The sequence below is a fragment of the Embiotoca jacksoni genome, unplaced genomic scaffold (genome assembly GCF_022577435.1).
Source record: "Embiotoca jacksoni isolate LCO1_2020_lvr unplaced genomic scaffold, fEmbJac1.0.p SCAF_20, whole genome shotgun sequence".
In the NCBI taxonomy this organism is placed as follows: Eukaryota; Metazoa; Chordata; class Actinopteri; family Embiotocidae; genus Embiotoca; species Embiotoca jacksoni.
Genome location: NW_027185341.1, coordinates 779,652 through 805,405, shown reverse-complemented (window position 1 = coordinate 805,405; position 25,754 = coordinate 779,652). Strand labels below are relative to the sequence as shown.

General features: G+C 46.3%; 1 protein-coding gene across 4 annotated transcripts; it reads left to right on the top strand.

Annotated features, from left to right (window-relative positions):
• The first annotated feature begins 510 nt into the window (after positions 1 to 510).
• kat6b (K(lysine) acetyltransferase 6B) lies at positions 511 to 25,702 on the top strand. Of its 4 annotated transcripts, none has more exons than XM_069155431.1 (17): positions 511 to 816; positions 3,200 to 4,093; positions 8,270 to 8,378; positions 10,844 to 10,959; positions 11,192 to 11,273; positions 11,782 to 11,911; positions 12,251 to 13,212; positions 14,381 to 14,502; positions 15,930 to 16,042; positions 16,169 to 16,310; positions 16,477 to 16,638; positions 17,178 to 17,271; positions 18,855 to 19,086; positions 19,367 to 19,526; positions 19,930 to 20,211; positions 21,058 to 21,364; positions 21,498 to 25,702. In XM_069155431.1, the coding sequence occupies exons 2-17, from the start codon at positions 3,476 to 3,478 to the stop codon at positions 24,398 to 24,400; spliced, it is 6,534 nt and encodes a 2,177-aa protein (XP_069011532.1). In that variant the 5' UTR covers positions 511 to 816; positions 3,200 to 3,475; the 3' UTR covers positions 24,401 to 25,702. The 4 variants fall into 4 exon arrangements, with proteins under 4 accessions (XP_069011532.1, XP_069011536.1, XP_069011534.1 ...); XM_069155435.1 differs by having other exon boundaries at positions 512 to 816; positions 12,251 to 12,306; XM_069155433.1 differs by lacking the exon at positions 511 to 816 and adding an exon at positions 1,006 to 2,330.
• Positions 25,703 to 25,754: the final 52 nt, after the last annotated feature.

Below are 25,754 nucleotides of genomic sequence, written 5' to 3'. Positions count from 1 at the left end.
AATTAACTCTCTAATTACATCCGCATTACTGCATGAAAAATGAGCTTTCTGGCATTTGTAATGCTGCTAAAGAGTTGGTGAATGAGCGATGGGAGGGCGAATCTAAAAACTGAAAATTTAATGATCTACATTATTGCTAACAACTATTGCTCTTCCTTGGGCTTGGTGGAGTTAATTAACAGATTAGGGTGTTAGTGTTTAATATCCCTGGGTGATATTGGCCAGAGCAAGAAATAGCACGTTTCAAAATAAAAGCCCGGATTTATGTGCTTGTGTCCAAATCAATGACATTTGAGCATATAGTGCTCATCCATTGGAAGTTTAAAAATGCCCATGGGGTATTAATAGGAGGGTTACGACATAAACACGTTGTGTGGGCTAATCTAAGAACATGAAGTGAACAAATGTTCCTGTGGGCTCATCACTGGACGTGTTGATGGAGGGGTGGTGGTGGTGGTGGTGGTGGTGGTGGGTGTGGGGTGGGTGGGTGGGGGGGGGAAAGTGAAATTGACAATATCATTGTAGGAGCGCACTAAAGGGGCGACGGTCCGCTCCACTACACTGAAGTAGGGATGTCTACAGTGGAGGAAGAAGAAGAAGAAGGGGGAGGGTACCACTTTGTCACAGGCTGCTATGTAGATTAACCTTTCAATTAGTTGTTATCAGGTCCTCTCCATGTCTCGGCGCAAGCTTTTCAGCCTTCGTTTTAAGAGATCCAATCCAAATCGCTCGGATATGTCGCTTCACATTTATCCATCGACGTTTCCCCGATAATGAAGAGGAGTATCCGAAGGGGGGGAAAAAAAACTTGAAGAGGTAAAAACTACCAGCAAATATTTACGGTAGCCTGTGCCCCTCTCTCTTTTTTTTTTTTTTTTTTTTTTTTTTTTTTTTTTCTCCTTCTCCTCTCTCCTCTCTCCTACTAGTTATATGTGCATCCTTGCATGAAACTTAAAATTGTTGTGTCTTCTCGCCCTCGGCGGCGGCAGATTAGATCGGGTTTTTTTTTTTTTTTTGTGGAACAAAAAACGGTGTACAAATCCGAGGAGGCTGCGTATCATTTCCTTATATCATATGGAGAAAAAAAAAAAAAAACGAGAGAGCGGAGCTGAAGCTTGAGAAATGGGAGCTAAAAGAAACTAGCGAGACATATTTGGAGAAGCGGTGATGAAGGAGCTACTCTCCCGGCAGTCGTGTTAACTTGTATTCCCCCCTGAACATCTTTTCTTTTTTTTTTTTCCTTCCTTCCTTCTTCTTCCCTCCGGGGCTCACTTATTTGTCCTCATCGGAGATATTTGATAGTTAATGGTGATAAAGAGGTCATGCCATCATTTGCACGGCGCAACACGGGACGTTAATAATTTCGCCGAGCAGAAAACCTACTTTTAACGGAACGCGTGTTTATCGCCCTGCAAATGAACGTCACGTCGGTTTAAATGTTAAATATCAGGAGATTTGCGGCTCCTCTCGGGGAAATAATGAAAAAGAGGGGAGGAAGATAAAGAGGGAGGGAGAAAAAAAAAAAAAAAAAGAGGCGAAAATTGCAATAGACACATTTTGCCTGCAGGAGTCTTGAATGTGCTACCTGGAATTAATAATAATTTTAAAAAATAAATAAATAAATTTAAAAAAAAAAAGAAAGAAAAAGAACTGTGTTCCACTTTAAATCGGAGCCTTTTGCAGGATTTATGCAAACAAATGATAGATTTACCAAACAGCCAATTAAAAAAAAAAAAAAAAAAAATGATCCAAATCACTTTCAAGTGTAACCAACTGTTTCAAGGAGGAATCCAAGTAAAGGTGGGCCGGTGTTAAACGCTTCGTAAACGGGGTTAAATATTTAACTCCTTTAACTGATCACTCAGTCGGTTTACGCCTGTCGTGGTGAATTAATAACGCAATAATGCCCTTTTCGTCTCGGTTTGAGCCGGTGAGTTAAAAAAAAAAAAAAAAAAAAAGAAATTACGAGCGTTGGAGGTGAACGATATCAATCCGTCAAGCGAAGGCACCTTAAGAGGCGGGTCAATCGAGTGAAGTGACAGATCACACAGCCAGTGCCGTGCCTCTAAGAGTGAGCTCATACATAAAGATTGACATGTGCTTTATCAAACCAGCAATCGGATCTTGTCTTTACAGCCAATATTGAAGTTGCTGGGGAGGGCACATTAGCGGAGGTGCGCTTTAATGAGACTCCATTGGATTGTAATCAGCGTCATGTCGGATTCACGTAAACTACAACATTGTAACAAAATGGCGACTGTTTAGGTGACATCAGTAACGCTGGCAGCGCTGTCATTTATCTGCTCAACTCAGCGGAACACAACTCTCGGGTTTGTTATTGCCGGCTTTTTTCTTTTTTTTCTTTTTTCTTTTCTTCCTTCTCGCTTCGCTTAAACGGCTTCGGTCGGCGGTTCGTGCCTCGGGCGTCCGAACCGCAGCTGTCAGGAAGTGAGCATTGATTCTGTCATTTGAGCTCGCGCTGATCAGTTTGGTCGTCGCGGACGTCGAGCTGTCAAAAAAAAAAAAAAAAAAAAAAAAAAAAAAAAAAAAAAAAGTCTCGCGCGGACAACTAACGGTTAAACTTTACGTATGATCTTTTTTTTTTTTTTTTTTTTTTTTTTTTTTTTTTTTTCGTGTGTGTTTTTTTTTTTTTACGCAGTTTTGAGTGCAGATAACGAAATGTTAACGGTGACATTGTGGAAATGACGTGCCGCTGAAACACATGTTAACTTGTAAGTTTTTTTGTTTTTGTTTTTTTTTGTTTTTTTTAATGTCGTAAAGGAAAACTGACAAATACGTATCTGTCGAGGAGGAGACTTTTTTTTTTCTTTTTTTTTTCTTTTATTTATTTTATACTTTTCCATAAGTCGGTGAAGTTTTTTTTATCTAGCTGTCATGGCGGGTAGACTTACTACTCTTAGAAAATAGTCTCTTTTTGAAAATGGACATCTGGTTTGGTGTGTGGATTATGGTGTCAGACTGTGGATTAAGTCACTCTGATTTCTTTAGCAGCCATGACAGGGCCTGCATCTGTTTATATCCATCTGTTTCTCGTGTTTTAGCACATCTTAAAAAGTTCTGCATTCCTCTAACTTAACCTTTTATACCCATTTATGCCACAAACTGGCCTATACGCTGAATAAGAGGAAATATTTGTCGTATCTGACCAATTTTTTTCCTTCTCTCTTTTCCTTTTCAGATCCGATCTGGGATTTCAGTAAACACGGCTTCGGGTCAGCTGGTTTCTGCCCTTGTGGAATTTACTAGTGCCAACTTTTCCTCAAGCCTCAATGTCAGATACCCGGGATTGAGAAGAAATGTGCGGATGCTGTCGTGGAACATAGCTTTTTGACCTTTTTGTTTTTGTTTTTTGTTTTTGTTTTTTATATATAAAGGATGTGGATGTACCAGGTTTTCAGCAGCAGAAAGGGGGAATCTTTATGGATCGCATTTTTGTGAGGCTAATTGTTCAACCATGGTAAAACTTGCAAACCCTCTGTACACGGAGTGGATTCTTGAAGCAATACAGAAAATCAAAAGGCAAAAGCAGAGGCCCTCGGAGGAGAGAATATGCCACGCGGTGGCCACGTCTCACGGACTGGACAAGAAGAACGTCCTTGAGCAGTTGGAATTAAGCGTTCACGACGGCTCTATCCTCAAGGTTACAAATAAGGGGAGCGCCTCCTACAAGGACCCGGGGAATCCAGGAAGAGTCGGATCGACCTCGCCGGCGAACGCGTCCGCGCCGGCGAAGGAGCCCGTATGGAATTCGAGCGACCTGCGCCACATCGATTGGAATAAAATACTCAAGAGGGCCGTCGAGGGCCTGGATGATACCCACGGCTCCTCGCTGAAGAACATCGAGAGGTACCTGAGGAACCAGGATGACCTTTCGAACGTCGTCGACAACCCCGCTTTCCGGCAGAGGTTGCGGCTGGCGGCTAAGCGGTCGGTCAACAACGGCAGGTTGTCGAAAAATGGCCCGCGGTATAAGCTCGGCCACGGCAGCGCGGAGGGAAGGAGCCCCAGGTGTCCGAGCGCTTCCCCCTTGGTCCTGTCGTCGGTGACGCTCCTCCCCCACGAGCGAGACCAGGTACACGCACCTCGGCCTCCGCGCTTGTCACTCCTTTTTTACCTTACCCCGGTTCTCGCGTCGTCCTGACCTCCCCCCCCCCCCCCCCCCCCCCTCCCCGCGTCTCACCGAAGGGACACGTCCCGGTGACCGCGGCAGTAAAAGAGTACTCTTGTTAGGCGGGAGGTATGGGCTCTTTAACGGTGGCGGGAGGAGGAGGAGGAGGGTGGGGGGAGGTGAACATCTCGGGTCCACCGCTGAAACAGAATTTGCTAAGTAGGAATTTTTTTTTTTTTTTTTTTTTTTTTACAATTACGGTCTTTAAACGTTTTGAACTCCGGCTCGGCAGGTAAGAAACAACGCCATCTAGAGCGTATCCCTTCGGGGCCGCGCCGCCATTTGTCTCCATAATAAAGAGAGCCTGGATAATCAGAAAGTCATGCTGACAGTGTGTGGTAGGCAGTCTGCTGTAGGCTTCCCACAGGTTATGTAACTCTAGCTTAATGACCTTAAAGGATGTGGCTGGCTGTCTTTGTGAGTTGCAAAGCGTCAGTGAACAGGACGGCGGTGTTTTATTGGCGATTCGCGAGAGCGCGAGCTTGCGTTGCGTCGAGAAGAAGGAAGGCGGAATATTCTCAGACATCGTGCGGCTGTTTATGACCTTTGCGCTCGCTGAGATGCCCCGGAGAGGAAATAAAACCATATAAACAAACTTCCACGTTGCATTGTTTCCGCTGCTTTTGGCACCTCGGGGAGGGGGGGGTGGGGGGGTTATAGTTTGCAGAGATTGTGTTTCTTTTGCTGGTGCTTAGAAATAACACGTGCCGCAGACGATTGTCTGTAAAATGACAGCGTTTTTGCGCTCGCTTTGCGGTTTTAAGACACCCGTCGAGCGCGGGAGAGGCCCGCGGATGGGGAAATAGTTTTCGTTCTGTGGCCTGAAGTGCGGGGGGGGGGGGGGGGGGGGGGGGGCGTCTTAGTCATTTAGGTCATTTGTTTGCGAATGTTTTTTTTGCACACTGCGTGTCGAGGCTGTCCGAAACGACGTCGTCGTCGTCGTCGACGCGCAAGGCCGTGCAGCCGAAGTGGCGAGCGGCGTCGTCGGGCTGCAGAGACGTCGCCCTGCTCCTCGCCGGTTTCACAGTGAATAATCAGGAAGTGACACCCCTGATACTGCAAGCCGCAACTGCGACTGTGTCTGTGGTCAGGCCAAAAGTGAAACCGAGAAGTGCTTAGAGACACGGTGTCCTGCGTTGCTTCTCGTAGCTGAGGAAGGCCTGCTGTTTTCCATTTGGAACATTTCAACCTATTGCTCCCGGCCTGATGACATCAGCTCTCCCAGACCAGGTTTACCATTCACTTCAAAGGATGAGACAGCTCTGCCCGTTTCAGTTGTTGAAGGCACACCGAGAGCGTGCACGTGCGCGTGTGTTGTGCGTATGTGTGTGCGCGCTGAGAATAAGAGATACTTTGAGGTAAAAAAGAGCAGTCTTGGTTTAGAGTTTATTAGATTCTGAAGAGACTCTGGCAGGAACAAAGGCAAGGAATGAGAGGTTTTTTTGTTTTTTTCTTCTTCTTCTTCTTCTTTTTGTTTTTTTTCTGCCGTGTTATGCAACCACTTGAGCTCTCTCTCTACCAGCAGTGTTCTAATAGGACCCCACCCCCTCACTCAGGACAGCCTGCTCTTTTGAAGCAGCATAATTTCCTATAATGTACTTAATTTAGAATCCCCAAGTAAATCATCAGCATCTCTTCAGCTGTGTTTGTTTCTCTATTTTCGCATTTTTTTTTTGGGGGGGGGGGGGGGGGGGGCTGTGCAGATTGCAAATTGCTTTTGGTTTTTAATCACCAGACCTAAGAATATTCCTAATGGAAGTTAATCCAGTTTCTGGATCAGACTTCAGAGCTCAGTCAGTAGAGACCGTATTGTGAAGTCTTATTACGACTTTTATTTAAAAAAAAAAAACAACATACAAAATTAAAAAAAAAACCCATCTCCGCTCTGCGCCTTTCATCGGTACTATGCATAGTTTGCACATTAGCGCTTAAGTTCTCTGCTTTACGTTCGTTTCGTCACTTGTATCCACAGTTCTCTCATGAAAATGATATTCCTACGTTTCTGTCTGCTCGTATTAACAATGACACGCGTGCATTCTTTGTACCTGAACAAGAAGTAATAACTCTGAAGGAATCGCAGCACTGGGGCTTTGTTGTCAAATGCCTTTTCCTGCATCTTTTAGCAGTGATAACATACGCTGGCTTGTGATCAAGGACAGACGCTAATATGTCTCCCTTTATCTCTGCGCAGAGTGAATGCGATTTGAACTTGGATAAGCCGTCAACTGACATAACTCAGTTTGCAAAACACGGGTTACGTATAGGGCAGCAGCTAACAATTACCGAGTACAATTTGGCCATGAAATCTCTGAAAATGATGAGAAATGTTCATCGCAAGTTCTAAGAATCCAAGGACTTGTCTCTAAATTGCTTTTTCTTTTTTGGCAGATTAACAGTCAAAAAAAAAAAAAAAATCCAAAAAGATATTTAATTAAAAGTTATAGATAAGAGAGAAATCATCACAAATCGTTTGGACCGTGAAGAATATTTATAACCCGGCCTGTACAGCGAGAGCGCTGCGGATCTGAGTGCCAAATATCTGAGCAAAATGTATTTTGTTTTTCTTCTGCAGCTTGAGATGATGCACAAACCACTGATTGCCTCTGAGCCACAGCGTTCAATCGTACAGGTGTAGCCTCATCGTACAGTAGTTGTTTTTTATTTTTTATTATTGTGTTTTCCATGTCCATAATCGCAGCTGTGTGAGCAGCAGTCTGCTTCTAATGCCAGTATGTGCTTTCCAATATTGACCTGGCAGGTTGGAAAATAGAGTACTCATTGATGTGGCAGTAAACTGCTCCCCCTCACCGTAACAACTAATTGATACAGCCAGGAACAATGACCAAATTGCCACTGCATCCTTGCTGCACTTCCCCCCCGGGGGGGGGGGGTTCATTTGGATGGCGCGACGGGTTGAAAGGATGCTCCTCGCTTGCGTTTGTTGACAAATGAAACATAAAGTAAAACGAGGTCTCCCTTTTTTTTTTTTTTTTTTTTTTTTTAATCGAGTTGAAGGTCAGCAGGAGGTCAGGACCAGTGGCGATTCGGAAAATGCAATTCGGGGTTAAGGTCGTGGTGTTGATCCGCGTCATAGAAATCAGGAGCTAATTACGGGCATCCCCAGAGCGCCCTTCAAAGCAGCGGTCAATCGGCGAGACCTCAGTGTGTAAACTGACGATGAGGAGCGTCGTTTATGGTCGCACCCTCCCGAGTGCTATTTTCCGTTAAAAACGTCCTCTCGAGCAGAAAAAAAGGAAGCAGCCGTTTTGTTTGTTGCTCCTCTGGAGACTTTTGTTTATGATCTCATATTTAAAGGGAGCCTTATGAAAGCCATATTGCATCCGTCTTTCGAGTTTAGGCTGGTTTTGATTTCAACTCGAGATTCGTTTAGGTTTTGATTGGCTGCTGTGTGAAGTAATGACACTAAGTCTCTCCCAGCTCTCTCTCTGAAGTCAGCCTCTCTTCGTTCTCAGTGATCAATGGGGAAATCCTCTTAAACCTTGAGCTCATATTTTACTTCGTCTGAACTTAACCGTAAGCCCTTAAATGAGTGTTTGTTCTTTGACTTGCAACATTTACAGTGGATCACGGCAGTAACAATGAGAGCATGTTTTATTATTGAGGTAATTTGATTACATGCTGGTTAATCCTTTCAGACTGGAGTGCAAGCTTTAAGAATTGGATTAAGCCCTTAAACTATGATTACTAAGATCACTTACCCATTCAGATGTAATGGATAAAGGAGGTGGATCTCAAATGCAGAATATCTCTGAGGATGAGATTCATTTATTATTCATTTCTAGTCTGTGAGAACTCAACTCATCTCTTCTTCTTTTTTTTTTTTTTTTTTTTTCCTTCTCTGAGCTTCTGCTTCCAGTTGATATTTTCATGGCTGTTTCATTAAATCCACAGACTGGTTGTATCTCATGGCTTTAACCAGCAATATGACTGCAGCGAGCTCAAAAAATCCAGACGAGATGAAATGTCCAAAAAAACAAACAGGCTTTCAGGCACTACATACACAGCATGTGCCCATTTCTGTTTCTTAAACAGTTTGTGTCTGTTTGTGTTCCCACCCAGCTCCGGGTTGACCCCATCCCAATATGCAGTTTCTGTCTTGGAACGAAAGAGTCAAATCGAGACAAGCGGCCAGAAGAGCTGCTGTCCTGTGCAGACTGTGGGAGCAGTGGTAAGTCGCCCTTGGTAACACTTCAGTTATTGGATGTTCTCGCAAGCCATAACAGACTGTAAACAAGACTAAACTGCTTCGTGTGTTAGCAAAGGCTCACGAGCAGCCAGTGTCAATGTATATCAAGAAAAGAGCTGGGGAAAATGGTTCAAGAAGAAAAGTCTTTTTTTTGATATCAGTATATATTGTGATATGCCAGATATATATATATATATACTGTATACGTCCCACGTAAAGTACCAAAAGTGGTGTTGACGGCAATAACCTGTCCTCAGTTTCTCTCATCCGGTAAATGTGTAAAAATATCATCTTCAGCGACAAAATCTGCTCCTTTGAACTTTTATGGCTGTAGTGTAACGATGCACAAAATGCACAGTTCAATATGAACCTCGGGTTTGGGGTCATGGTCTTCGGTGCAGCAGAGAAAACAAAAGATCCGCATGAAATAACGTTGTTGTTTTTTGTTTTGTTAACTATTATTTTGGAAAATGTAAACATTCAGCAGTGGCTCATCGGCCACTTACTGTCACTGTTAAGGCACCCAAATGCTGGTCTATTTTCAGTTTGAAATAATAAGACGGCACAGATGAATAAGTCAGTGCGGGCGATGCTCAATTAAAACGTACGACGTGGGCGCTAACGACCTCAGCAGTCGTTCCCCAGTTCGATTCCCGGCCAGTTGGACTTTTACTGCACGTCATTCCTTTCCTTTTTTTTTTTTTTATACCACATTTTCCGATCTGTCTACACCGCACCAAGCAAAGAACAACATCCGGTAAAATAAATAACAATATAAAAAAAAAAAAAAACAAGCGCAATATATACATAATTCAATTTACCGTTAAAGCCGGCAGTGTAATTTCAGCCGTGGGACTGCACAAGCGCTGCTGCGAGTGATGCTGCCGTTTCTTTCTTTCCGCCAAACATTTAAGGGCTACACAGCCATCTTGTTTGAATAAACTTTATTGGAATTGGCACTAAATAAAAACCAACTGGGTGTTTTGTGCTTACGTTGAATGCGAGCAGCGGGGGGGTGGGGGGGGTGAGCGGATGGGGGGGGGGGGGGGCTTAAGCTTCTGGCTGCGCAGAAAGGCCGATTTTAAAACGTGTGGCGTGAGCCGAGACATCGTACGACACTAAAACACTTCCCCAGCTTTGAAGGCTAATTCTGCTAGCGTGCCGTACAACAACTGTTGCATTGCAGAAACGTGGTGGGTGGGACTCGCGCTCTGGAATTTCTGTTCCGGGAGCGTACAGACATAAATAGATTGCTGTCGCTGTAGCCGTTTGGATCAGAAGGCGCATTAAACCGAGGAAGTCGAGCATCCTCCTGCTGAACGGTTCGGGACGGATGCACACACAGTTGCACCCCTAATCTGTAGATTACTCGATAAAGCTGTAAAAATCTTTTATCGTGCGGCGGCGTATAATTTGACCGGCTACGAATGGTACAAAGGCGAAAGAAATGTCGACATATTCTCCTCCGTCTTAAAGCGTACAGTACATAATCAAAATCGCCCCAAACCCCGGCGGGAAGCACTTCTGTACATCGGTTCAGCAGATGTCACATATCCTCCTCCATATTTTTCACTTCCCTCTCCGGGGTTTATTGAAGGGGACGATGTTCGGTTTGATTGGCCGAAGGGATCCGGATCACGCGCGAACCCTCGGGAGGTCAAGACGCTCCGAGTGACCGTTCAGGATCTGAAATAACCCAAATCATTTTCACTCGAGTCGCGTTATTTTACGGAGCGGATCAAAGATCGACGCTTTTTTTTTTTTAACCGCCACAGATTGTTGGCATTTCCTTTATTGTTCTATTGTTCCAGACAGAACTGCGAGCCCCCCACCCCCCCACCCCACCCCACCCCACCCCGTGAAATTACCTCTGCCAAAGAGTCATTTACGTTTGAAACAATTATTTTAAATGCTGTAAGGAATTGTTCTCCCGATGACATTTTTATAGCTCAAATTTGACTAAGTAGCGTCGAGGTGGTTTTCATTAACCACTCGTAGTGTACACAAATTGTGCTCTCACTGTAAAACAGCTGTTTTACAACCGTGAGAGGGAGCCGGGTGAGAGAGAAGCGAGCTTTTACATGACTTTCATGGATCGGCTTCCATTAGAATGAGTGCTGCTACTGTTTCTGCCTCATTAGGATCAAATTATCTGTAATTAGCGGCTCAGATGTTTGATCATACTGTTTTTAGACCCAACTTGTGGCGGAGGGGGGAGAGGGAGGGGGAGGTGGGGGGGAGAGAGAAGGCGTCGCGGACGTACAGGCCCGCCATTGTTTTTAATGATGTAATATGTTAATGTTTAACTTCACCCTGTGGACAAACGGAACATCTCGTCACCGGCCCGGTGACGCTGTCGAGGCTGGTAGAAACATGTCATGCTAATACGTGTTTTTTTTTGTTGTTTTTTTTTTTTTTTTTGGTTTGTTTTTTTATTGCCCCCGAAGGCCATCCATCATGTCTGAAGTTTTCCCCCGAACTAACCTCAAATGTGAAGAGATTACGGTGGCAGTGTATTGAATGCAAAACCTGCAGCTCCTGTCGAATACAGGGGAAAAATGCTGTGAGTATAATGCATACATCTCAACGCGCACCGTTTTCAGTGTTGTCGGCTCGAAGGTAGATCCCGTTTTGTAGCATCCCCGAGGATTTGTCGAGATTTGTAAAGGCTCTCTTGCGCACAATTGGGCTTATTATTATTTATTTTTTTTCCAAAAGACTTTTAAATGACGGGTGGGGTTGTTACACGTATGCAACTGGGACATCCCTTACACATGCCCGCTGTTCCCTTTCAGGATGAGATGCTATTCTGCGATTCGTGTGATCGGGGCTTTCACATGGAATGCTGCGATCCGCCGCTTTCAAGAATGCCAAAAGGTGAGGTGTTTACACTGTCTGGCTTCTCTGTTTTCCCCCTCCGCTGTCAAATTCAAAGCCCCTTTTTCTTCACAGACGGCCGTTCGGGGCCTGTCACTCAGCACACTGAGAAGCAGCGGTGGCTTATTAGGAGCTTTGCATGCATATCAAATTATTCCAGCATCCCCCGGGGAGATTTGCTATCTCTGGATTACAGTACTGACCCTACGGCGAGGCTTGTAATGACGGTGCACGTACTGTAGTAAGATATTTGGCAGGCAATTCATACAAGTCACATAGCTTAGCTCAACAAGCTGACACCAAGTCTATTTCGCCGGACAGAGAATTGACCCAATGTTTTTCTTATGGATTTTCGCTTTGTGCTGAGTAATTGATTGTCATTGTGAGCTGGTGGGATTCTCGCCAGCTCTCGATATTAAAGGAAATATTTCAAATGAATGTACTGTATGTCCTCTGAATTGATGAACCCAACCCAAACGCTACTCTCTTGTGTTTGGACACCCTCCAGGAACCTGGATCTGCCAAGTCTGCAGGCCAAAGGAGAACGGGAAGAAGCTCCTGCACAAGAAAGCCGATCAGATCAAACGTCGATATGCAAAGCCAATCGGGAGGCCCAGAAATAAGCTCAAACAAAGAATGTAAGTGTGCAATAATCTCAATTATTATTAGCAGTTTTATTTTATTAAAGGTGAATTCCTACTTAGTATAATGATTGCGATTAAGAACACACCGAAACAAACGGACAAACTCTTAATCTGCACAAGTAACTATCGATGTCAGATAAATGCAGTGGAGTTAAAACTGTTGGTTGAGTTCAAGTGGAAAGAAGCACAAAAAGGAAGAACAAATTCTCAATTAATAGCGCATCAAAAGTGTACATAAGTGCTTACTTGAGTGAAATGTTCTTGGTTGAATTCCTCCTCTGACTGCGAGATCTCGCCTTCTACAGCAGACGTTTGTTGCTCTTGTCTCGGCAGGTCTGTAACCAAGGGTGACGGCTCCATGGTAGCACTTGGAGGAAGGGGGTCACCTGGTAGGGGTCAAAAGATTACCGTCTGTTCCACACCTTCATCTGGTCATGCTGCATCTGTGAAGGACGCCAGAGACAGATTGGCTGTTGCAGACCCTTGTTGTGCGGTCGACGCCACCCAATTCACCACTTCCACTCCCACCACCACTCCCCTCCTCACGCCCACCTCCACCCCAGCTACACTCACTGTTAACAAGAAAACCAAAGGGCTTATCGATGGGCTTTCCAAATTCTTTACTCCTTCCCCTGTGGGCCGTCGCTCGCGAGCTGTAGCCGTAGAGTCACCCGACAAACCGTTAAGCTCTAGAGACGAGGGTCCGCCCAAACTGTCCAAGCCACCAGAGCCGTTTGCCTTCGCTGCCGACGCCTCTCTAAAGATAACCCCCTCGTCCTCTGCACTTCCTTCCACTTCCACACTGCCGGGACTTAGCCCCCCTTCGCAGGTGTCCAGCAGCTCCACCTCTGCTAACTCTCCCCAGAGCTCCTCCAGCCAGTCTAGTGTTCCTTCCCTGAGTAGTCTCTGCAATAGCAGCCAACTTAAGGGACTTTTTGACGGACTCTCTCACATTTTTACTACTCAGGGACAGTCGCGGAAAAAGAGACTACCTTGCTACGCACCACCTAAGCGCATGCCCCATAAGCAGGATTTGCCCCACGCGTCCAAAACGGCGCCCCAGCACCTTGGAATGAATGAGTTTACTAAAAATAGGTTACACTCCACATCTGCTGGGCCAGGCCGACCCAGAGGACACCCGTTTAAGATGGTCAGTCATTTCAAACGTAACCCTTTCCTTAAAAAGCACAGGACACTAGGCAGGCTGAGGTATAAAGTAAGCCCTCACAAGGGAGCCCCCTCACCAGGAAAGGGAGACTTGACAGACGGAAGAATTAAGCCTGAGAATAATCATGGTAAGCAAGGCTCGAAATTCCAGCCAAGACCTGCGTCTCCACACCTTTAAGCTTCTTCTTTATTTTTTTATTTGATTTTTTATTTATTTATTTATTTATTTTTTAAAGCTTGACACTCGCAGTTATGTTTTTTTTTTCTTTTTTTTTCTTCAGTCTAGAGCTAATCTTTTCTTTGAGAAGACAACCTCAACATCCTAACAGCCTACTAATCCTCTTCTTAATTTGAATTATTTCAGTTTATTAACACAGTTTCGTTGCGTTTTGACTTGGCTGCGGAGTTTACGTGGCTTCCATCCTCTCGCCCGTTGGCTTTTGTCATAGTGCATGGCCCACTAACTCCCTCATGTTGCTCCTTGCTCTGTCCTCGACGCCTCTGCCGTAGTGCGCACATTGTGATCACTACCTCGTAGAGACTGTAGTCACATCGCCCTCTTCCTCATCCCACCCTCACTCTTGAAATCACTGTCTCCACTCAACCTCACTTCCAGCGGTCATTAGACACATACAACCAATGATTCACCCACCCAAGTTGAGTCAGACCTGACACGATGATTATAGCCAGAAATGCAGTAACCCTCACATTTCGCTGTCTTCAGGAATGAAGTCACGGCTTAAAAAAAAAAAAAACATGCAGGGGAAAAAAAACAAACAGATATATGTTTCAAGAAGTTCTGAACGATATCCCGCACAAACACGAGTCACTTCAGGAGCACATTTCCATAAATATGTTAATGACACATCACTTCCACTTGTAATGGGTTTTTGTTTTGGTGGTTAAGTCATGGTGTTGATGTCTTTCATAAAATTACTGCCTGCTTTCCAACATCAGTTGCTTTTCATGTCGAAACTCGCTCAACTTCACTGCATCTGCTTCTTAATTCATGGGAAACTGTCTTGGTGGATGACTAAGCACATGAAAGCGGTTACGCAATTAGAGTGATTTAGTTTCACTTCATTACATTAGGGATTTTCATATAAACATGCAAAGATGATACATTATGAAATTCCTCAGAGACACAGCCTCAAACAGGCTCAGCAGCAGTACTCACAGTATAAGCACATTTGCATAGAATGCATTTATGAGATTATTCAGCCACGGCTGCTTCAAACAGGCTGCTGTTGATGTGCCGTCTGATGTGTTGATGTTGTGTTATTGTGCCTGTAACAGGCCACAATGGAGAGCTGCATGTGAAGCAGGAGGCCCACGCAGACTTTGTGGCCATGTCCAGAGACCACGTCGCAGAAGAGGACATAGAGACATTCACGCGTGTCCAGCAACTTGCTACTCAGGTGAGACAAAAGTTGAACATCAAAATGACAACCCCCCCCCTTTTTTTTCCCTCCTTTTTTTTTTTTTTAACGTCTGCATTTGCTTTGTTTCTTGAGAGCTTTTTTTTTGTTGTATTCAATTAGTGCAGCTTCTCAATATTTAATTTGATCATTCTATCATTTTTTTTTTTTTAGCATCAGACCATGAGTTTGTTTGCTTATTTCCAGTTCAGACCAGAGAACGGTGCAGAGAACAGTTGCAGCAGTGTGAACTGGCCCTTCTCGGCTCGACTCAAACCGGCTGACGACGTCACTGCGACTCAGCTTGTCAAGTTGCAAGTGGGCAGTTTTAAAAACGCGCAGCGCAAATAGTTCATGTTTATTAGAGGAGACACCAAATCCTCTAAACAATTCAACTGATTAACAAAATAGGGAGAGATCCTCTGGCTCAAGTTCACACCATAAACTTGCAGAAGCCCCCCTGGGTATTCCACTGAAGCACCCACGGGGTGGCTCTGACCTCTCGACCCTCCCTTTTTTCTTTTTTTTTTAATGTTTTTGCGGTTTCATCACTACTTAACTGCAGCTGCTGCAAGAAACTCACTGTCACTAACCTCATTCATGATTTAAAACGCTACAGATTATATCCAGCTATTAAAAAAGGGGTGATAAGCCGGCAGTCAAAACAGAAGTACAGACGATTGTTGATATGGAGGTGTTGCATCATCTCGTCTCGTTGCTTTGGTGTTGCAAGTTTCAAATCGCCTCGTCGGGAATCTTTGGTCTGAACTGGCATTCTCAAATAATATTCCAAACATCTGTTATCATCGGAATATTCGAGTTTGCTGTCATTTTTCCATTTAAATGGACATTTGAATGTTTTTGTTTTTTGTTTTTTTTTAATAACTGAGCAGCTTAACAAAACATTGATGTAGGTTCAGTCCTCTCCCTTTCTCCTCTCCAGACTTTTTTTTAGTTTTGTTCCGTTAGCCTCAATCACATGGTGAATTTTCCCACAAAGGATTTCTTTTATTTGTGTTTCTAAGATACGAAAGCTTGACTCAGGAGTTTCGGTCTATTTTCAAACATAGAGGTACTTAATTTACAACTGTACTGCATAGCTGCATATTAGTCTTAATCGTTTTAATCAGCACAAATTAACATTTGTTTTCTTTGCCAGGTTTTAACAGCACACTTGTGGCTGAGACTCATTGTATCTGTAATTGTTGAATACTAACAAAATAATATTCCTGATATCTTGGTGAAAACGATTAAGTCCAATTTTACCAATACAGTTTCAAATAAAGAGAATATTGACAGAGAAACCCTTAATTTTGATATGAATTTGTCACGATACAATTACATGGACTTGTGATGAGAGACACTGTAACATTGCATTATCTGGGTCACTATATTTATCAGTTTGCCTTTGTTGAATCTTTTCACAGAGAACTGGAACTCTGATGAACACAGACTCCATTCGATGCCCCGCTGTCATTGAATTTGGGAAGTATGAGATTCAAACCTGGTACTCGTCACCTTACCCACCTGAATATTCAAGGTAATGTTGATTTTTTTTATTTTTTATTTACAGATATTTCCAGTTTCTCTGTTGAGTTTTATTTATTTCAATGTCCTCTCATGCGCAAGTACAAAAACCACAGCTCTCCCCTTTTGTCTTCACCAGATTACAAAAGATTTATCTGTGCGAGTTCTGTCTGAAGTACATGAGGAGCAAAAACATTCTGCAGAGACACACAAAGAAGTGTGGCTGGTTCCACCCGCCAGCCAATGAAATCTACAGAAAGGACAACCTTTCCGTATTTGAGGTCAGCTTCCCTTTACAGCAATAAAGCAATAACTGTATGCTGCATGAGATCCCACTGAATGGCTTCTGGGAGGAGGAGGAGGAGAAGGAGGAGGAGGAGGAGGAGGAAGGGAAAAAATGGGAACTGTTTGAACAGTGTCCTCTTGCTCTTTTTATTCCGTGTTTAGGTTGATGGAAATGTCAGCAAACTATTCTGCCAAAACCTCTGCCTGTTAGCCAAGCTTTTCCTGGATCACAAGACCTTGTATTATGATGTGGAGCCTTTCCTTTTCTACATACTTACAAAGAATGATGAGAAAGGCTGTCATCTTGTGGGCTATTTCTCCAAGGTAAGAATTACAGAGTGATTTTATGGGAAACGATGGAATACCGCACATCACTTTTGAATGGTGATACTGGTACAGAGAGACCTCACTGTAATTTGTACACTTATGTAACGCGGAGTCGACTTATTCACAGTAGTGCTTCAGTTACGAGTTGAATAACCTCATTAGTCAAGTAAAAATGCCGAACATTTGTCGGTTTCCAGGTTTTCAAGAATTGGCTGCTTTTTCTCCGTTTTGCATGATTATAAATTGATCATCTTTGGTAAACTAAATAATACATTTAATTGCCAGAAAAACAAACCATTGACAGGATAACTGCTAATTAAAGTCAGCATTCATTGCAGCCCTAACTCTCTGTGATACTTTTCAGTGGAAGTTATCACCCTCTGTGTGTGTGTGTGTGTGTGTGTGTGTGTGCGTGTGTGTGTGTGTGGTGTGCGCACGTGCACGTGCACAGCTTTAGACAAGGACAATGGCAGGTGCAGTAAATTGCCAGCTTCAGCAGAGCTCTGACATACTTGATCTGTTTCTCCTTCCCTCAGGAAAAGCTTTGCCAGCAGAAGTACAATGTCTCCTGCATAATGATCATGCCTCAGTACCAAAGGCAAGGATTTGGAAGCTTCCTTATTGATTTCAGTAAGTTCCATAATGCTTTTTTAGACCACCACACTCATTTTTTTTTTTTTTTTTTTTTCTTTCATTGGTCTTTACAAACAATTTCAGATTAAAGGGGGAATTTGTAGCTCGTGGCAAGGTGCTGTTATTTTGTTAAGGCTTTGAAGGGGCCTAATCAAGAGCATTCACAAACAGTGCTTAGGCAATCACAGAAGATTAGGGTTGAGAAACATAACAGGCTGGCTGCATACATTATTTGATGGCCAGTAGTGTTTTCACCAAAGAATTGCCTGAAGAGTTGTTTTTTTTTTGGTTTTTTTTCATAGAAAAATGCCCCCAATTCTCTCCTTGACTTGTGATGAGGCGGAGATGCTGCTTTTATGTTTTAGTCTCGTAAATGCAACACATGCAATATTTAAAGCCTCGCGGTCCACTTATGAAAACAGTTGCTGCCTTGAGTGGATTTCTGTGTTTAGGCAGGCGGTTTTTTTTTGTCATTATAGTCGTTTTATTATTTTCAAGAGTTGTCTCTGTGCCTACTTTGTGTGTGTGAGGAGGATAAGGAAAAGAAGTGAGTGCAGGGAGGCCAGGCAGTAATGGAGCATTTGATTTCCTGTTCACTTTGGGAACCATTGAGACACAGAGATGCGAGAGGATCTGTGATATTGAGAGTGTGCTGATAACAAAGACGGGGATTAAGGGAGATTGAACACAGCTGAGTTCTGAGCTCTTTGAAGGCTTTATTGGAAAATGTAGCTTTGGAAGCTGGAAGTTGTTTAGATTAAGATTTTCTGTTATATTGGATTGTATTAGTGGGACACTTTGTCTGCAGGTAGCCCTGAGAGCAGAGCCTTGGTGTGTGTCTGTGTGAAATCATAATTCGGGGGTCTCGGGGTAGCTCTTTTGTTTTGCTTTATTGATGATAATATACTTGTAAAATGGCACAGAATGAAAAATGACTTTTTCCCAGTTAATTTATTTGAATATTCATCGCTAAGTGTTTGTTATCACAGGCTCCTTTTCTTAGCTTTAGTAATGAATATTGTCATGATTACTGGAATATTATGTGTTCACTGTTTGGTGATTAGATTTGCTTGTTTGGTTCTCGGTAGTGGGTGCACATTAAAAGGCATTAATTAATTTCATGCCGCTCATAATGGATGACCCTTGACAGGGCTGCTATGAAACTAATTACACAGATACATATTAGTATTAGCTTTTTTTCCTCTTGTTCGTTATCTCTCCTAAGTGCAGCCTCCTGTGAGCAATGACATCCAGCTGCTTCTCTGTCTCGCTCTGTCGCTTTGTTTCCTCTTTACTCCCTTCTTTTAACCGCCTTTGTTGCCCTTGCCAGCATGTATGATAGCTTCTGACAGAGGTTGAAGGAGTGGAGAACTGATTGCCTTTTTCTCCCCTTTTTCCTACTATTTGAAGGTGAATCCCAACCAGGATTCGGTGTCACATCCTTACATGAAAATGTAATCCATAAGGGAGGGGGTTGGAGGGGGGGGGGGGTGTTGAGATTGAATTGCAATCCGAAATAGCAGCAGCAGCCTCTAGCTTGACTAAAGCATTTTGTTTTTGTTTGAATCGTGTCTTTTCAGGTTACCTTCTCACCAGGCAAGAAGGACAAGCTGGCTCCCCGGAGAAGCCGCTGTCAGATCTGGGTCGCTTATCCTACCTGGCATATTGGAAAAGTGTCATACTGGAGCACCTTTATAAGCACCCAGATAAACACATCAGTGTTAAAGGAATAAGCAGGGCCACTGGGATGTGTCCACACGACATCGCCGCTACTCTCCAGCAGCTCGGCATGATTGACAGACAGGATGGCAGGTCAGTTTCCGAGCCACAGTCTCCTTCAGCCTGCGCTGCCGCTTCTGTATGCCGTCTGACTTATCCAGGCCAGCGGGTATTTTTAACAGCATATCCATTAATGCCGCTGAATATTGACAGAAGTAAGTCAGGTTAAGCACCCCCAAGGACACGGAGCACCTGCTGTCCCAAAGAGCCCGTCTTTTGTGCTCCTATTTAACCGCACATCACCCTCCATCTACCCCCGGCTTGTGCTTCCCTTTGTTGTGAACTCGTGCGCTTTTTCTCACTGTGACCCCAGGATTGTATTGATCAGAAGGGAACGACTGATTCAGAGGCACACGGAGCAGCTGAGGGCTCACCCACGTCAGAACGAGGTGGACCCGGACGCCCTGCGCTGGACACCGTCCACAACTCTGAACGCCGTGCTGTCTGAGGAGGAGAGAGAGGCAGAGATGGATGTATGTTTCTTTGTTCAGGAGACACTGGTTATTTGTTTACACTCGCCCGCAATGCTGTTGGCGAATGTTTGTTTGATGAGCTGGGGAGTTCAAATAGAGGCCGTTAACGGGGAAAGGCCTTCCCGCTGTCAGCAGGCATCTAATGTGGTGCAAAATTGCCCTAAATCAGTTCACTACATAATTAATAGTGCTGAATATTCCATGAAATGCAATCTTCCCGCGGCTGCTTAACGGATAACTTTCCCGTCACGACGGGACAGACATGCGATCGGGACGCCGCTCTCACCACCGCGAGAAACCTGCGGTGACTCCTTTGTCACGATGTTATATTCCAACCTCTTGTTTTGCCGTTGGCCTCCCCTGCTCTCCCGGAGCTAACGCGTCTTGTCTGTTTAATCACCAGGCTGAGCGGCTGAAGGAGCAGGCCAGTTGTTGGGAGAAGGAGGAGAGAGAGGGCTTCTTGATGACTCACGGGAGCAGGCAACCGCTCACCAAGGTCCACTGCAAGGTTCCCTACAGGACCTACGAACGCCGGCCGGCAACTTCCTGGACCAGACGCATCCAGCAGCTGGAGGAAGCGAGCGACGACGAGGCCGACGACGACGACGAAGACGAAGACGAGGACTCCGACGGCTCGCCGCCCATCCTGACAAAAGCCCACGCGATGCTTGCAGCCAAGAGAAAGGTGACTTTTCGTGCACGCTGACGTGAATCGCCCTTCTCCCGCTCCCCGTGTCCCCAGCGCCGACGATCTCTTCGGTAGTCCGGAGTTTTATTCGGGGACAAAGTGGAACCGAATGTATGGCTGGATATTTTCCTTCATTAGGGACCATGTTGTGTACTTGGGGATGGAAAGGTTTGATAAATATTCATGAATTCAGTGTAGGGTTCAGTGGCTTCCCCCTGTCATCTGGAGCCTCCCTGTGTGCCTGCAGCTGTAGATAATAGATTGTGTTTTCACTCCTGGTGTCGAGACTGTGCAGGCTAAACCTTGTACTATTGTCAATGGTCATGGTTAATTTACCGCCCTCCTCCGTGCTTCTCACATCTGTTCCGTCTATATGGCACTGCCCCCTTGTGCTGGAGATGAGATTACAGGCGGCTGCATGATGTCAAGGAGACCTTCTCAACCAAAACAGCACGGAAAACCAGAAAGGAATGACAGTGGCCGTTGGAGTTTATTTAGTGCATTAGTTACAGTATTGATTTCACATTCTTCTCGTGGAGGATTTCGGAGAGGAGAGCGGTTCAGTCGTGAGCAGTCGGTGGGAAACAACTGGAGAATGTAAAATATAGACTGCGGTTTCTGCTTACTCTGCCTTTCTAATTTGTGGTTTTCCACACCGGGCTGCATTGCTCAAACATTTAGTCTTGCAGTGTGGGTTTTAAACATTTCGCATTTAGCACAGAAGCCTGAATGATTTTTCATGGAGGTCATCCACCCAGTGCCCTAGTTTTTAAACAACGCCACTCGGCTCTGCGAAGGTTTTATTTTGTTTACATTGGTTCTTCTTTTTAATTTGTCTTTCAGAGGACCATCGTTCTCAAGAAGAGAGGGCGTAAAAGAAAGCGAATAAACAGCAGCGTGACAACAGAAACCATCTCTGAGACGACAGAGGTGCTGAACGAGCCGTTCGAAAACTCGGAGGATGAGCGTCCCATGCCACTGCTGGAACGCACCTGCCGAGTGGGCGAGATGCAGGAGGAAGAGGAGGAGGAGGAGGAGGAGGAGGAGGCACACAAGGATAAGACACCAACCACACCAATGAAACGCCGGAGAGGTCGCCCGAGGCTGGAGAAAAATGCTCAGAAAGACAAGCTTGAACACTGGAAAGAAGGTATTTCTTTCCATTTCTATTTCCACTTCATATTTGAGACGTTATTTCTCCAAAGCGTGTTTTACAGCAGGTTGCTCTACCTTAATGGCGATACAGTGAAAGCTTTTTTGTTTATTCTATCGTTGATCTGCAGGAGCCAGCGTTATCTCCAAGAGACCCGGCAATCTCCGCCCAGTGAAACGGAAGAAAGGCTGGCCCAAAGGAGTGAAACGCGGCCCTCCCAAATGGAGGCTAAAGAACGAGCGCAAGATGGGCTTCAAGCTGAACCTCTACACGCCCCCCGAAACTCCGATGGAGCCAGAGCAGCACCACATTGAGGCCGAGGAGGCGAAGGCGGAGCCGGACCAGGACATCGTCAGTGCAGATGAGGGCAGCAAAGCGGGCAGGGGACCGGCGAGTCCGGACACAACGCTGGAGAGGCTCCCGCCAGAGCCCCCGAGTCCCGCCGACCACGGCTCCCAGAAGTCGAGCTCCCCCGAAGGATCGCCGGCGGCCTCTCCGGCGTGTTCACCCGCCGCATCCCCCGCCGCCGCGTCCCCTCAGCCCGCGGACACGGTCGACTCCCCGGAACCGCCCGAAGACGACCCGCTGGGGAGCGACCGCGAGCGGGACTCCCCGGCCAAAGACACGGAGCGCAGCGCGGAGGGCGCCGCGTCACTGGAGAATGACAATGAGGAGGAGGAGGAGGAGGGGGAGGAGGAAGAGGAGGAAGAGGAAGAGCAGAGAGCTCAAATAGAAGATCAGGATGCAGATGATGAAGATGACAGCCACAGCAAGATGGCGGCACCGGAGAGCGGCGCGGACGAGTTGGATCAGAGTTCAAAAGACTCATTGCCCAAATGCACCCCAGATTTTTTAGATCCAAAAGAAGACAATGACTCTGAGATGAGTCAGCAGGTTTCGACGGTGTCGTGTCGCGACGAGGAGCCGGCGACCGCGGCAGAAAGCGCCCAGGACGCAGCGACGGAAACGACGGCATCGCCGCCGTCGCCCGAAGCGGCGGCGGTCGCTTCGATAGCGGCCGCGGACTCGGATAACCCCGTCGACTCCGAGTCGGAGGAGGAGGAGGAGGAGGAGGAGGAGGAGGAGAGCGCGCCCAGTCCCCGCGCGGGCCACCAGCCTCCTCCTCCGCCCGCCGAGGCGGCGGCGCTCGGCGCCGCGCTGAGGGAGGACCCCCCGGTCTGCGCGGAGATCGACTCGGAGACGGCCCAAGCCGTTCAGTCTCTGACGCGGGAGACCGAGCGAGAGAACGTGTTCCAGGACTGCGCGGAGAGCCAGGAGCCCTGCAGGAACCTGCAGACTTACGCCCACGTGGCCCAGAGCCCCCGGCTCGCGTCGCTGGACGACTGCCCCCAGTCGGACCACAGCAGCCCCCTTTCCTCCGCGCAGTCCCACCCCAGCCAATCGGTGCGCTCCGTGAACAGCCCGGCCGTCTCCATCCTGGAGAGCGGCTACACTCAGATCAGCCCCGACCACAGCGCCATCTCGGTGCCCTCGCTCCACAACATGGAGACGAGCCCCATGATGGACGTGCCGTCGGTGTCGGACCACTCGCAGCAGGTGGTGGACAGCGGCTTCAGCGACCTGGGCAGCATCGAGAGCACCACGGAGAACTACGAGAACCCCAGCAGCTACGACTCCACCATGGGGGGCAGCATCTGCGGGGCGGGCCCCTCCCAGAACAGCTGCTCCTACGGCAGCATCCCCACCAGCGGCCTGCCCCAGAGCAGCTGCGCCGTGAGCCAGCAAATGGCCGCCGTCAACCCGGGCGGCTGCGGGATGATCCAGCAGAACAGCCTGAGCTCGCCGCCGCACTGCAACGTCAAGTCGCCGCAGGGCTGCGTGGTGGTGGAGAGGCCCCCCAGCAGCAACGGCCAGCACAACCAGCACAGTCAACACAGCCAGCGGAGCCAGCACAGCCAACACGGTCAACACGCCGCCACCCACAGCAGGCACGGCCCGCACAATCAACACGGCCAACACAATCAACACGGTCCTCACAATCAGCTGACGCAGCACAGTCAACACAATCCCCACAACCAGCATAGTCTCCACCACAATCACCACCTGCAGCACAATCAGCTCAGCCAGCACAATCAGCACTCTCAGCATAGCCTCCACAATCAACACAGTCAGCACAGCCAGCAGCAGCCCATGGCCCAGTGCGCCATACCCACCAATTTCACCACCACGATGCAGCTGGCAGACATCCCCGAATCGGGCAACTCCAACTTCGCCCTCTACGAGAGGATCAACCACCAGGGGGAGTACGGCGGCGGCCACTACCCCCAGTCGCCCGGCCTCAGCCTGGCCAAACTGCAGCAGTTCACCAACACGTTCATCGACCACCCGCACTCGCTGCCTTTCAACCACTCGGCCTCGCACCCCATCACGTCGTACGCGAACACCGCCTCGCTGTCGTCGCAGCACTCGGGCCTGGTGTCCCTGTCCCAGACGCCGCACCGAGTCCCCAACCCGCAGGTGCAGGCCGCCATGACCCCGCCCCCGAACCTCGGCTCGCCGCCGGCCATGATGCTGCAGCGCAACATGGGCATCCCTCCGTCGCAGCGGATCCAGCCCCAGATGGCCCCCAAGAATCACATCTCCGCGCGCTCCAAGTCGGCCCCGCTGTCCCACCACCAGCAGCAGATGTACGCCCGGCCGCCGCAGACGGTCGCCATGCAGGCGCCGTCCAGGACGCTGGCCGCCATGCCGCGCATGAACATGAGCATGAACATCATGCCGGCGCCGGCCTACAATGTCAACTCCATGAACATGCCCTCCCTCAACGCCATGAACGGCTACAGCATGAGCCAGCCCATGATGAACAGCAGCTACCATGGCAACCATGCCTATATGAACCAGTCACCCCAGTACTCTATGCAGATGGGCATGATGGGAACACAGCCATACCCCCAGCAGCCCATGCAGGCTCCACCACATGGCAACATGGTGTACACTCCAGCTGGTCACCATGGTTACATGAACACAGGCATGTCCAAGCAGTCCCTGAAAGGGCCTTTCATCAGGCGGTAACTCTCCGCAGGACCGAGCTGGTTCTTCTCACGTGCATTTTGCTGTTTGAAGATGCACTGATCTGGCCTTGTTTTCTTATTTTTTTTTTTTTTTTTTTTTTTTTTTTTGGGGGGGGGTGGGGATTCCTTTTGTTATCGTTTTATTACTTAAAAACCAGCAGCAGCACTTGGAAAGAATGCAAAAATGTTCATCAGTGAGTAAACTTTGAAGCTAATGTTAAAAAAAAAAAAAAATTAAAAAAAAAAAAAAAAAAGTATTTTTGTTCCTCCAGACGGGGGAAGCCTTACATCATTACGATGAAAATCTATTTAATTAGTGTCAGTGTCTCTGATGTGTCTTTTAGGCCGGGCGGGTTCAGAGTTCCGAGGTAGAGATTTCATCAGCGGTCTTGCAGTCGTGTAGCAGCTACTCAAACGAAGCCATTAAATGTGCCTGCTACAAGTGGAGAATAGTGGCTGTTTGAACCTGTTCAGTGTACCTGTCTAACAGTGCTGACAATTAGTTTGTACTATACTCATGCCTTTGTATATTTAAATTATTGTACTTATTTTGTAAAGTGACAACTAGCATGCTTCAGTCTCTTGTTAGTGACAGTGCATTGAGTAGTACTGTACAAGTGTTGTGCTTAAATAGCAAGCCATTTTCAAAAATATCTGGCCTTTTATTAGGTTTCCCTCCGCAGGGAGAAAGATAAAAACTATATTTTGTTAATTCTAATAATGTAAAAAAAAAAATGTAAACTTAGTCCTGTTTTTCTGTTGTTTTTTTTTTTTTTTGGTTTTGAGAGGTTTTATTGCTATGTATGTATAATTCTGAAGTCTTTTGTAACAGATCTCCTTGAGGCAGCTTTCTGTTTAATAAAGCAGACTGATTTCTGTCAAAAAATAACGAAGCATATCTCAGTGTTTGTACCCTGAAAATTCTGAAACATTTCCAAATGTCCAGAAGTGTGGCAGAATTTAAAAAAAAAAAAAAGAACTAAATGATTATAACGACGAATAACAATAAAGAAGATATAAATTTAGTCCAAAGTCAATATTTTACATAATGCCTTTTAAAAAAAAAAAAGAAAGAAAAAAAAAAAAAAAAAGCTACGTTTTCATTCCATCTGTAGATTTGTTTTCTATCTTTATAAAATGTTGGGATTTATATTTTACCGAAGTGTAGAAGAATAGAGCCTGTGAATAGACCAAACTAAGCTAATGGATTGCATGTAAAACGCAACTTGTACTTGTGTTTTTGTTTATATTGCTCTTTTTGTAGCCTTTGTACCTGTACAGAGTTGCTGGTGAGAACGGGATGGTGGGGGGGAGGGGGGAGGGGGGGGGAGAGGAGGGGAGGGGAGGGGATACCT

Bases quoted from the DNA above. Each gene is read 5' to 3' on its own strand.
- kat6b (XM_069155431.1), top strand. From the start codon at position 3,476: ATGGTAAAACTTGCAAACCCTCTGTACACGGAGTGGATTCTTGAAGCA. The intron at 17,272-18,854 runs GTAAGTTCCATA...GTGTCTTTTCAG, and splicing joins AAGCTTCCTTATTGATTTCA to GTTACCTTCTCACCAGGCAA. The intron at 21,365-21,497 runs GTATTTCTTTCC...GTTGATCTGCAG, and splicing joins GCTTGAACACTGGAAAGAAG to GAGCCAGCGTTATCTCCAAG.